General features: G+C 48.4%; 1 protein-coding gene across 1 annotated transcript in view; it reads right to left on the bottom strand.

The window, feature by feature from the left end:
• RAD23B (RAD23 homolog B, nucleotide excision repair protein) overlaps window positions 1–12,489 on the bottom strand; it is a 171,203-nt gene that overhangs the window by 17,841 nt on the left and 140,873 nt on the right. Inside the window, exons 6-7 of the mRNA XM_063914136.1 lie at window positions 818–945; window positions 205–340 (exon numbers count right to left, since the gene is read on the bottom strand). Coding sequence (XP_063770206.1) covers window positions 205–340; window positions 818–945 — 264 coding nt within the window. The remainder of the gene's footprint in view (window positions 1–204; window positions 341–817; window positions 946–12,489) is intronic.

Consider the following 12,489-nt stretch of genomic DNA (forward strand, 5'->3'; position numbering starts at 1 on the left):
AAGGCATTGGGGGGCATGTAGGGGGTTGAGCCAGCGTGCATAATTTTTTTTACTACATTGTGCTACCTCCGGTCTGCATCCTTCACACCCAGCTGTCTAGTTCTCCAGTGTCCCCTAGTGGATGATAGAGAAATTTAAACAGAAAAAAAAACCCACAAAAACACACATTGAGAAATGATACAACTACATAAAGCACAATCTTACCTCCAGTTGAAGGTGTAGTAGGTGTTGTAGTTGTTGCAGCAGCTCCAGCTGCCATAGGCAGAGGTTGAGTAGGTGGTGTACTGACTGCTTGTGGAGGCTCAGCAACTGCCTGACCTTCTCTATCTCCTGGGATCCCCTGAAACAAAGAAATAGTTCCTAGTAAGTCCCAGTGTGCTGGAAAAGTGTTCCTGGTGTATTCGCATATGGATCGGTGATCTCAATGACCGTTCCATTTCTGTTTGGAACAACCTCCCTGCAGAGATCTTTCAAAAACGGTGTGCAAGTGTGCCTAGAAGAATTGATGCAATTTTGAAGGCAAAGGGTGGTCACACCAAATATTAATTTGATTTAGATTTCTCTTCATTCACTTTGCATTTTAATTTATAAAAATAAACTATTAACATTTCTATTTTTGAAAGGATTCTTACTTAGCATTTTTTCCACACATGCCTTAAACTTTTGCATAGCATTGTATATACATATTTGTTTACATTATATTAGTAGCTCTAATATCCCAAGTTTTCGTTTGTTCTAGGGACCTTCAAGAATAACAACTTAACTACATAGTGATATAGAAGCCACAAGAACAGTTTGTAGGAAGAGTATTGCTTACCATAAGGAGGTACTCCACAGCCCTATCAGGGTTGTTGAAACTGGCTCTAAGGGCTGCAATAACTTGCTCTCGCTCATAACCCATGGACATGATCTCTGTTACCATATTCTCGTAAGATTGACCTGTTACTAAAAAAAACCACAGCAACTTAAAATTAGGTTTAATATCCAATACAAGAATCAGAAATAGTATAGTCAAACTCTCAATGTGGCATCTAAGTTTTGTTAAACAAAATCACACCTAAACATCCTAAGTTATGTGTATCTGGCATTATTGGGGGCATGTGTGCATCTGGCACTATTGGGGGCATATGTGCATCACGCCCCCATTTTCACTGACCACGCCCCATGTGGCCACACCCATTTTTTAACGCACACACATAGTATCACTAACAGTTTTTTCTACTTGCACCACTGGGTAGGGAACTGCACTTCTTTGCACTACTATTTGATTATACTACCTGCCCTTGGGTGGCATTGCCTCCTCAGCCAGGCAAGGCACTGCTGATGTCTCCTCAGTGTTATAAGAATTACTGTGTGGGCATAATGTGTAAAGGGAACTGCTACTGTGTGAGCATAATGTGTATAAGGGTTACTACTGTGTAGCGTAATTTGAATTGGGGGAACTATTGTATGGTCATGCCTCTTTCCCACAAGATCATGTCCCTTTTTTGCACATGCACCTTCCCTATTTCAAATATGGGTGGCGCTAGTACCTTACTTTGCCAGGGGTGCTCGGACCCCTAGATACACCCCTGATCCTAACTGCAAAAAAAAACAAAAACTTTTTGACCTGCTGTACATGAATACTTAAAAAAAGTAAAAAACTTTGTTATAACCAAACAACTATCCTGAATGGTTAAGAAATACAGTTTGACTGAATAAAAAGTATTTTTAAAGTATTACTGTAGGTCAAAAAGGTATTTTTTTTGCAGTTAGGATGCTTGGGTGTGATTTATTGTTCAAAACATTGAGAGTTCATTGACTATACTATTTTATACATATTACAGAATATGCTTATAAAAGTACACTTTGTTATAACCAAACATAACTATCCTGAATGGTTAAGTAATAAAGTGTACTTTTGTAAGCACATTTTACAATGCACAGCTATGAGACTTCATTTGGACAGTACAACTAAGCCATCTGAAAGGATTGGATGCTAGCCAATATTCTCCTCAGCATCAGTTGCAGACCAAATATGTTTGGCATGTGTTACTTTCATAAAACAGAATGAATATGTATAATACCCCTTTTCCACCTGAGTACCGGGTCCGATCCGGAATGTTTAACCCGGCTACAACCCGTGTCGGCCCCGTTTCCACTTAACCCGGGTAAGCTCTGTAAAAGCCTATTGATGTCGTCACTCGGTTCTGAAACACGGGTAACGACCGTTTCCACTGCACAATTACCCGGGTCATTACCGTGTTACAGTGTTCAACCCAGGTAGCTACCCGGGTAGGATTCCAGGGTCACTCAACCAGTGTTGAGCCGTTTCCACTTACTAAAAACATGTGTTGATGCGCGCCCCATTGCAAAAACACAGGTAAATTTAGCTAGTGGAAAAATAAGAATTTACTTACCGATAATTCTATTTCTCGTAGTCCGTAGTGGATGCTGGGAACTCCGTAAGGACCATGGGGGGATAGCGGCTCCGCAGGAGACTGGGCACAAAAGTAAAGCTTTAGGACTACCTGGTGTGCACTGGCTCCTCCCCCTATGACCCTCCTCCAAGCCTCAGTTAGGATACTGTGCCCGGACGAGCGTACACAATAAGGAAGGATTCATGAATCCCGGGTAAGACTCATACCAGCCACACCAATCACACCGTACAACTTGTGATATGAACCCAGTTAACAGCATGATAATAGAGGAGCCTCTGAATAGATGGCTCACAACAACAATAACCCGAATTAGTTAACAATAACTATGTACAAGTATTGCAGACAATCCGCACTTGGGATGGGCGCCCAGCATCCACTACGGACTACGAGAAATAGAATTATCGGTAAGTAAATTCTTATTTTCTCTGACGTCCTAGTGGATGCTGGGAACTCTGTAAGGACCATGGGGATTATACCAAAGCTCCCAAACGGGCGGGAGAGTGCGGATGACTCTGCAGCACCGAATGAGAGAACTCCAGGTCCTCCTCAGCCAGGGTATCAAATTTCTAGAATTTAGCAAACGTGTTTGCCCCTGACCAAGTAGCTGCTCGGCAAAGTTGTAAAGCCGAGACCCCTCGGGCAGCCGCCAAAGATGAGCCCACCTTCCTTGTGGAATGGGCTTTTACAGATTTTGGCTGTGGCAGGCCTGCCACAGAATGTGCAAGCTGAATTGTACTACAAATCCAACGAGCAATAGTCTGCTTAGAAGCAGGAGCACCCAGCTTGTTGGGTGCATACAGGATAAACAGCGAGTCAGATTTTCTGACTCCAGCCGTCCTGGAAACATTTTCAGGGCCCTGACTACGTCCAGCAACTTGGAGTCCTCCAAGTCCCTAGTAGCCGCAGGTACAATAGGCTGGTTCAGGTGAAACGCTGAAACCACCTTAGGGAGAAATTGAGGACGAGTCCTCAATTCTGCCCTGTCCGTATGAAAAATCAGGTAAGGGGGGCGTGGCCTGGATGTCCTAGGGAGTGCATGTGGATCCCAGAGCTCCTGCCTAATTAACCCTCATTTCAGGTTTAATACCCTCCTAACCACCCCCAGACTGCTCCTAATTGCCTGGGAACACTCTCTGGCAACTGCTGTAGGGAACCCGCGGAGTCGGGGAGTGCTTTTAAGCACTCCCGCGGATTGCGGCCTTCCCCCTAGCCTAAAGCCTGGGACTCGATTTTGGGGCTGGACGGAACGGGACGGACGTCCCACGAGAGCCGATCGCCTCTCCACCTCACTACAAGTGATCCCCAGCACCTCCGGAGCCGCACCAGAAGAGGAAACGAGCCACGGGGACCTCCTGCTCCCTCTTGCTGCGGACAGCTCGTGACCCGACGGACGCGCCCGGAGCTCAGACCGCAAACCCGCTAGCCGGAAGGAGACGGGATCGGACGTGGACAACGGGGTAAGTCGAGAGGCTGACTCTCCCTGCACCCCTAGCCCTAAGACCCGCTGTCCGGAGCCGCAAAGAACCGAGGCCTACCCGCTGGGCCTGAGCCGGGACCTCCAGTGAGACGCCAGCCCGCCCACGGGTCACGGACCCGATTAGCTCACCTGGGAGCCCTTTAACAAGCCCCGAGAGGCCCCTCTCTCCTGCTCCCTCTGCAAATACTCACTCCCCAGCCAGCCCTGCCGCTCCTGACTATGGTAGCCTACCCGGAAGGGCATTGAAGCTGCACGCCGTCTCCCCTCCATCACTACCCCCACAGAGGTCAGACACATCTTTAGCACTAAACCCTGCAGGAGACCCACTTCACCTCTACATAAGTGCTCGCTGGAGCTAGCCCCGAACCCAGCCGGTGATCCTCCTCTCCTGGTCCCAGCTGCAGACCTCATCCCCCGCTGAGTAAAGCCCCCCCGGTCGCTGGCTGGTCCGTGTCCGGGACACGCTTCCGCGTTTTCTGAACGGGGGTTAACGCTATAAACGGCCTCCTCAGGTCATATTACACCCCCCTCCGGTGGAGAGATACCGTGAACGCTCTCATCTGCTTCCTCCCACCGACATTCTCCACATCTGCAGCATTACTCAAACCTCTAAGCTTCTCCTTCTTGCTGCCTGACGCCCACATATCGCTATGTACTGCCCTGGACCTTTGTTTCCTACTACTCTACCCGAAGCCACCTGATGGTCATCTGAAATCAGGCCACGGGGGATGACCGCTTCCTAAGAACCATGTCGCCAAATGTATCCTGCTGATCCTGACACACCCTGAGTTACTTGCAAACATCCTCCCTACTGTTCCCCTTCCGGAATATGAGACGTACCTCGAGATACTCTAAAAGGAGCAAAAACAATCAACCACGAAAAGTCACAAGATCTCAATCTGACCTGAGGCCCTTCCTTCAACCTACGATCTCCCCACAGATGGAGAGCCGTTCCTCTCCCCGCTCCCCTACCTCTCCTTCAGCTTCTTTGACCTCAAATCCGGCTGATGAGATGGCTGACCCTACGGCAGCTAGCAGTCGCGAGCTCCGAGATATCCTGACCTTTATGAAGTCCCTTCCTACGAAGCAAGACCTTCAAGACACCATTAGGAACGAGCTCGCCTCCATCAAAAGCGATATCACACACCTATCCGACCGGGTGGTTACCCTAGAGGAAGACCAAGAAGCCAGCGCTTCCTGTGTGTCCCAGCTGAGAGACTCTGTCCTTGCTCAATCCAAAGAAATCCGAGCTTTACAATCCAGAATGACGGATATCGACAACAGGGGCAGGCGGAACAACATCAGAGTCCGGGGTCTCCCAGAGGAAGTTCCCCAATCTGGGCTAGTGGACGCCCTGTCCAAGATATTCAACGAACTATTGGGAACAAGCTCGGATAATGTCATCACTTTTGACAGAGCCCACAGGGCCCTTAAACCAAGGGGCCTCGCCACTGACCGGCCTCGTGATGTTATCTGCCGGCTCCATTATTTCGCCCAGAAGGAGGAAATCATGTTCAAAGCCAGACAACTTGATGGTATCGATTTCAAGGGCAGCTCCATAAGCCTCTACCAGGATCTTTCCTGGTACACACTCCAACAGCGGAGATCCCTGAAGCCCCTGACAGACGAACTACGGAAACGTCAGATTCGCTACCGCTGGGGATTTCCCTTTCACCTTCAAGCCTGTTCCTCTGGGAAATGGTACACCCTGTCCTCCCACACAGGCCTCATCCCCTTCTGTACCTCCCTGGGCCTCCCTCCAATGTCCATTCCGGACTGGGAATTTCCTCTTTCGGACATACCTCCTCCTAAACGATCTTCTAACGTGGAACCATGGCAAGAGGTTCGAGGCACTAGGAGGAGATCCCAGTCAACTACATCTCCTTCCAAGACCACCTAGCTGTAAAAGACCCTTTTGATGGATATTGTTATTCCCTCCAACAGAAATGCTCGCTGTTAAAGCAATGTGGGAGGGTAATTTTCATTCTCGAATGGGACATGACGAGGTTACAGATCGTTTTCCGGTTGTCTAGGGAGGTTGTTGATAAATGGTTAACATTCCTGCATATGTTGACCGGCGAGGGGAGGGGGCGGCGGACTCTATCGCTGCCCTTGTCCCCCCTCCGGCCACCTCCCTTATTTATCCTTCTCTCCCCCCCCTTTTCCCTGTGTCAGTTTAAATATGTTATTGCTGTTATCATGGTTCGGGTTGCGGTTCACCCCCATTCCCCCCACAATACCCGCCTCTGACTTATTGTCGGTAGGGAGACTGACGGGATTACGATTCAGTCTCTCTCCTGCGGGTCTTTTGCTGATGTCATTACATTGTTTTTGTACTCCTTTCTCTTTTATTTCTTTTTCCATGCTTGCTCTTCCTTCTCCCCTCTCCTCCTCCCTCCACTTTGAGGTTCCTGGAAACGTGTTCTACTTCATTCCACCATGAGCACCCCGGGGAAGATTAAAGTACTGTCCCTCAATGCACGTGGTCTCAACTCTCCGGAGAAGAGATCCAATCTTCTGCGTCTGTTAAGGTCTGAAAAAGCAGACGTTGCATTGGTGCAGGAGACCCATTTCAAGGTTGGGATCCGCAACCCCTCTATCACCAATCGCTACTTCCCAATAGCGTTCTACAGTAACAACCCCGGTGGCAAATCCAAGGGAGTGGCTATTGTTTTCTCTAGGGATTTACATGTCTCAGACGTAGCCTTACACAGGGTGGTTCCGGGAAGGTTCCTTATTTTGACTTGCAAGATCTCCGAGCAAATGTTTACCTTTGCGGTGATGTACGCCCCTAACCAGGCCCAACTATCCTTCTTTAACTCCTTCCTCCCGAAACTGGATTCTTTGATGCAAGGCGTCACGGTCTTAGGTGGTGATTTCAACTGGACATTGGACCCTAATACTGACACCTCATCCCAAACCTCTAGATTTGTTGCATCTAAATACCGCCGCGTTAAACACCTACTCCACACACAACAATTGGCCGACTCCTGGAGAACCCTTAACCCCACAGGACGTGACTACTCCTACTACTCCCATCCCCATAGGGTTTACTCCCGCATTGATTATTTATTCCTCAGCCACAGACACCTCCCTCTTCTTATAGAAGCCACTATAGGCTCGATCACATGGTCTGACCATGCCCCGGTGACTTTAACCTTGTCCCTCCCTCACGGCTCTCACAAACAATGGACCTGGAGACTCAATGAGTCCCTCCTATATGACACACTCTGTAAAGAAGCCTTAGACAAAACTCTAGATGATTATATTGCCACGAACGTCACGGGTGATGTCTCCCATCTCACCGTGTGGGAGGCGCATAAATGTGTCCTTCGCGGTAAGTTGATACAACTAGGCACCCACAAAAAAAAACAGAGACAGTCTCTGATCACAGGTCTTTTACATAAAATTCACGTCCTCGAGACGTACCACAAGGTATCCCTGTCAGATGTGACCCTAGTAGAATTGTCAGAAGCCCGCTCCCAGCTGAATAAGCTCCTCTCTAACAACATAATCCATTCCATCCGTAAATGTAAACAGAAATACTACCAGTGGGGCAACAAGCCCGGCCGAGTCCTAGCCCAGGCCATACGAGCCCAACACTCAGCCTCATTTATTGGCTCAGTGAAGGACGCCGGAGGGACTCCCAAATTTAAATCACCTGAGATTGGGGCCTGTTTCGCACACTTTTACACCTTGCTCTATAATCTAGAGAATACATCCCCTGATACAGATCCCCGTCTTCTACACCAAAAAATAAAGGACTACCTGAAGTCCATCGACTACCCTGTTCTTCCACCTTCGAAGCTTACTACACTAGAAGCCCCCTTCACTACCCAAGAGATAGACCAGGCCATCTCCTCTATGAAGCCGGGGAAAAGTCCTGGCCCCGACGGCTTCACTATAGCATACTATAAGGTGTTTAAAGATAGACTGCTCCCTCTCCTGCTCCGTGCATTTAACTCAATTTCATCTGGCTCCCACTTTTCCCGTGATTCACTTGAAGCCCACGTGTCGGTGATACCGAAACAGGGCAAAGACCCCTCGGCCTGCTCCAGCTACAGACCCATCTCCCTCCTTAACGTAGACCTGAAAATCTATGCGAAGATTTTGGCAAACAGACTTAACGGACTGATCCCTCTCCTGGTCCATAGCGACCAGGTAGGTTTTGTAGTGGGTCGAGAGGCCAAAGACAACACCACCAAAATCCTCAATCTTGTTCACCTAGCATCCCATAGTTCTATCCCCACCATTCTGCTCTCTACTGACGCCGAAAAGGCATTTGATAGGGTTAGTTGGAAATTTATGAAAACGATCCTGGAGCACATAGGACTAGGTCCTAATGCACTCACATGGATAATGGCCCTATATGATTCCCCGACGGCAAGGGTTCGCGTAAATGGCACCCTGTCAGACCCATTCATCATAACCAATGGTACCAGACAGGGCTGCCCACTATCTCCCTTGATTTTCGTGCTATGTATTGAGGCATTGGCCAGGTCCATTCGAGCTAACCAGGCTATCAAAGGTTTCACCGTAGGTAATGACGAATACAAACTAGCCTTATTTGCCGACGACCTCTTGGCCATAATATCACACCCTACTGACTCCCTCCCGCACCTAATGGAAGAACTAGACCTATTTGGACATCTCTCCAATTTTAAAATTAACTATAAAAAGTCTAGTGCTCTGAACATTTCTGCTCCTGCAGACTCCGTTACAGCCCTCAAACACTCTTTCCCTTTCTCGTGGCAGCCTTCCCACATAACATACCTAGGTGTTAAGTTGAGCGCTAAAGAGTCCCAGTTATTCTCACTGAACTATCTTCCCCTATTGCAAACGATTCGGAATGACTACTCCAGATGGAATATGAAATTCCTATCCTGGTTCGGGAGGATAAACGTAGTTAAGATGAACACCCTCCCCAAATTATCATATGTAATGCAGACCCTCCCGATCCAAATCCCGGAGACCTGGTTTCGATCTATTTCACTCTTGATCCAACAATTTGTCTGGCAACGGAGGAGACCTAGGATTAGTCGCTCCCAAATGTCAAAACTGATTGTAAAGGGAGGCCTTCAGCTTCCCGACATAAAAAATTACTACCATGCCATTCTCTTGAATAGAATTATAGATTGGACGAGATACCGAGAGCTTAAACAATGGGTGAAGTTGGAGGGTCTGTACGTACACCAATTTCCAGAAATTTTCCCCTGGCTACCCTCCCCCCCCAAACTGCTCAACCCTCATCCCACCATTACTCCTACACTTGCTATATGGAAATCATTACGCACACTACCCTACATCTCTTCTAAATTCGGTCCCCTGACGTCCTTCCTGGCCAACCCTGAATTTGCCCCGGGAATCAACCCAGCCCACTTCTCTCACTGGGCATCAGCAGGCCTGTTCAGGGTCGGCCAGATGGTGTCATCAACTGGAGTTAAGCAGTTCTCAGACCTTAGGGCAAAATGGGACATCCCCCAACAGGACTTTTGGAAATTCCTGCAAATAAGACACTTCTTGATATCTAGCTCTAGACTCCAGAAAGCCGCCAGAGAGATGACCCTTTTCGAGAAACTCTGTCGCCGTCCATGACCCGACTCATACTATCTCCACTCTATACAAGATTGTCTGCCATACCCAACCTTCTGACGCTCCATCCTATGCGTTGGCATGGGAAAGAGACCTAGGCATTTCTCTGTCAAGTAGGGACTGGGAAAAAACATGCTTAAAAACCCATACAAGCTCTGTTTGTGTTCAAATAAGAGAGACTCAATATAAAGTCATGACAAGATGGTATAGGCCCCCCTCCCTTCTCCATGCTATGTACCCCTCCTCATCGGCACTCTGCTGGCGCTGCTCCTCCCCCTCTGGCACCCTTCTACATATTTGGTGGACATGTCCACTAATACAACCCTTCTGGCGGGAGGTTATACACATCTCCCAAATCATCCTCAAGACCCAAATCCCACATGACCCTGCATTCTGGCTTATCAACCATTCAACAATTCCAATCTCTCAACACAAACACTCCCTACTACGGCACTTAAGCAATGCAGCACGTGCTGTGATCCCAACCAAGTGGAGATCCCAAATTCCACCCACGAGTCGTACGTGGTTCACTAAACTGAACTACTTCATGAGAATGGAGGATTTGTTCCTCTCATCAATAGGCAAATCTAGTGAATTCGATACCGCGTGGGCCCCTTGGTTGGAATACAAGACCTCCCAGGCCTACCTAGCCACTCCCTTGGATGGTAACAAACTTTTCTTCACTACATTCTATAACCTTATTAAGTGGTAACCCCCCCCGCCCCTCTACATTTCTAACCCCCTCTGTCCTTCTCTTACCCTCTTCCTTTCTTACCCCACACATCTTTCTACTTCTATCTTATCGCCCTCGGGCGCCCCTATTCTTTGACTCATTTTATTTTATTACTCTACATATTCTTGAGGTGTGGGAGCGCCCTCATAGATTCAGGATGGATTTATCTCCTACATCACTTAGAAGACACCATCCCTAACACATCAATTCGCTACCGCAGGGTTGTTTACTCTTCCCTTTTGACATCTGTTCAATTTGACTTGTACTTAACGAATATGCACTGTTGATGTCGATGTTTTTTCTACCTGTGTTTGTGTGGGAGCTTTCCCCCTATCTGTTGATGCAATTAAAACCTTTAATAAAAACTGATTATACAAAAAAGAAAAATCAGGTAAGGGCTTTTATAGGATAAAGCCGCCAATTCTGACACGCCTGGCCGAAGCCAAGGCCAACAGCATTACCACTTTCCATGTGAGATATTTTAAGTCCACAGTGGTGAGTGGTTCAAACCAATGTGATTTTAGGAACCCCAAAACTACATTGAGATCCCAAGGTGCCACTGGAGGCACAAAAGGAGGCTGTATATGCAGTACCCCCTTGACAAACGTCTGAACTTCAGGAACTGAAGCCAGTTCTTTCTGGAAGAAAATCGACAGGGCCGAAATTTGAACCTTAATGGACCCCAATTTTAGGCCCATAGACACTCCTGTTTGCAGGAAATGCAGGAATCGACCTAGTTGAAATTCCTCTGTAGGGGCCTTCCTGGCCTCGCACCACGCAACATATTTACGCCAAATGCGATGATAATGCTTTGCGGTTACATCCTTTCTGGCTTTAATCAAAGTAGGGATGACTTCATCTGGAATGCCTTTTTCCTTCAGGATCCGGCGTTCAACCGCCATGCCGTCAAACGCAGCCGCGGTAAGTCTTAGAACAGACAGGGTCCTTGCTGGAGCAGGTCCCTTCTTAGAGGTAGAGGCCACGGGTCCTCTGTGAGCATCTCTTGAAGTTCCGGGTACCAAGTCCTTCTTGGCCAATCCGGAGCCACGAGTATAGTTCTTACTCCTCTCCGTCTTATAATTCTCAGTACCTTGGGTATGAGAGGCAGAGGAGGGAACACATACACCGACTGGTACACCCACGGTGTTACCAGAGCGTCCACAGCTATTGCTTGAGGGTCCCTTGACCTGGCGCAATACCTGTCCAGTTTTTTGTTGAGGCGGGACACCATCATGTCCACCTTTGGTTTTTCCCAACGGTTCACAATCATGTGGAAGACTTCTGGTGAAGTCCCCACTCTCCCGGGTGGAGGTCGTGCCTGCTGAGGAAGTCTGCTTCCCAGTTGTCCACTCCCGGAATGAACACTGCTGACAGTGCTATCACATGATTTTCCGCCCAGCGAAGAATCCTTGCAGCTTCTGCCATTGCCCTCCTGCTTCTTGTCCCGCCCTGTCTGTTTACGTGGGCGACTGCCGTGATGTTGTCCGACTGGATCAGCACCGGCTGACCTTGAAGCAGCGGTCTTGCTAGGCTTAGAACATTGTAAATGGCCCTTAGCTCCAGGATATTTATGTGAAGTGATGTCTCCAGGCTTGACCACAAGCCCTGGAAATTCCTTCCCTGTGTGACTGCTCCCCAGCCTCGCAGGCTGGCATCCGTGGTCACCAGGACCCAGTCCTGAATGCCGAATCTGCGGCCCTCTAGAAGATGAGCACTCTGTAACCACCACAGGAGAGACACCCTTGTCCTTGGAGACAGGGTTATGCGCTGATGCATCTGAAGATGCGATCCGGACCATTTGTCCAGCAGGTCCCACTGGAAAGTTCTTGCGTGGAATCTGCCGAATGGGATTGCTTCGTAGGAAGCCACCATTTTTCCCAGGACCCTTGTGCATTGATGCACTGAGACTTGGCCTGGTTTTAGGAGGTTTCTGACTAGCTCGGATAACTCCCTGGCTTTCTCCTCCGGGAGAAACACCTTTTTCTGGACTGTGTCCAGGATCATCCCTAGGAATAGAAGACGCGTCGTCGGGATCAGCTGCGATTTTGGAATATTGAGAATCCAGATGAGATAACTAAAACTCCCTTCCTTCGAAGGAGTATCATCATTTCGGCCATTACTTTGGTAAAGACCCGGGGTGCCGTGGACAATCCAAACGGCAGCGTCTGAAACTGATAGTGACAGTTCTGTACCACAAACCTGAGGTGCCCTTGGTGAGAAGGGTAAATTGGGACATGGAGGTAAGCATCCTTGATGTCCAGAGACAC

Source organism: Pseudophryne corroboree, chromosome 1 (assembly GCF_028390025.1).
Source record: "Pseudophryne corroboree isolate aPseCor3 chromosome 1, aPseCor3.hap2, whole genome shotgun sequence".
Lineage (NCBI taxonomy): Eukaryota > Metazoa > Chordata > Amphibia > Anura > Myobatrachidae > Pseudophryne > Pseudophryne corroboree.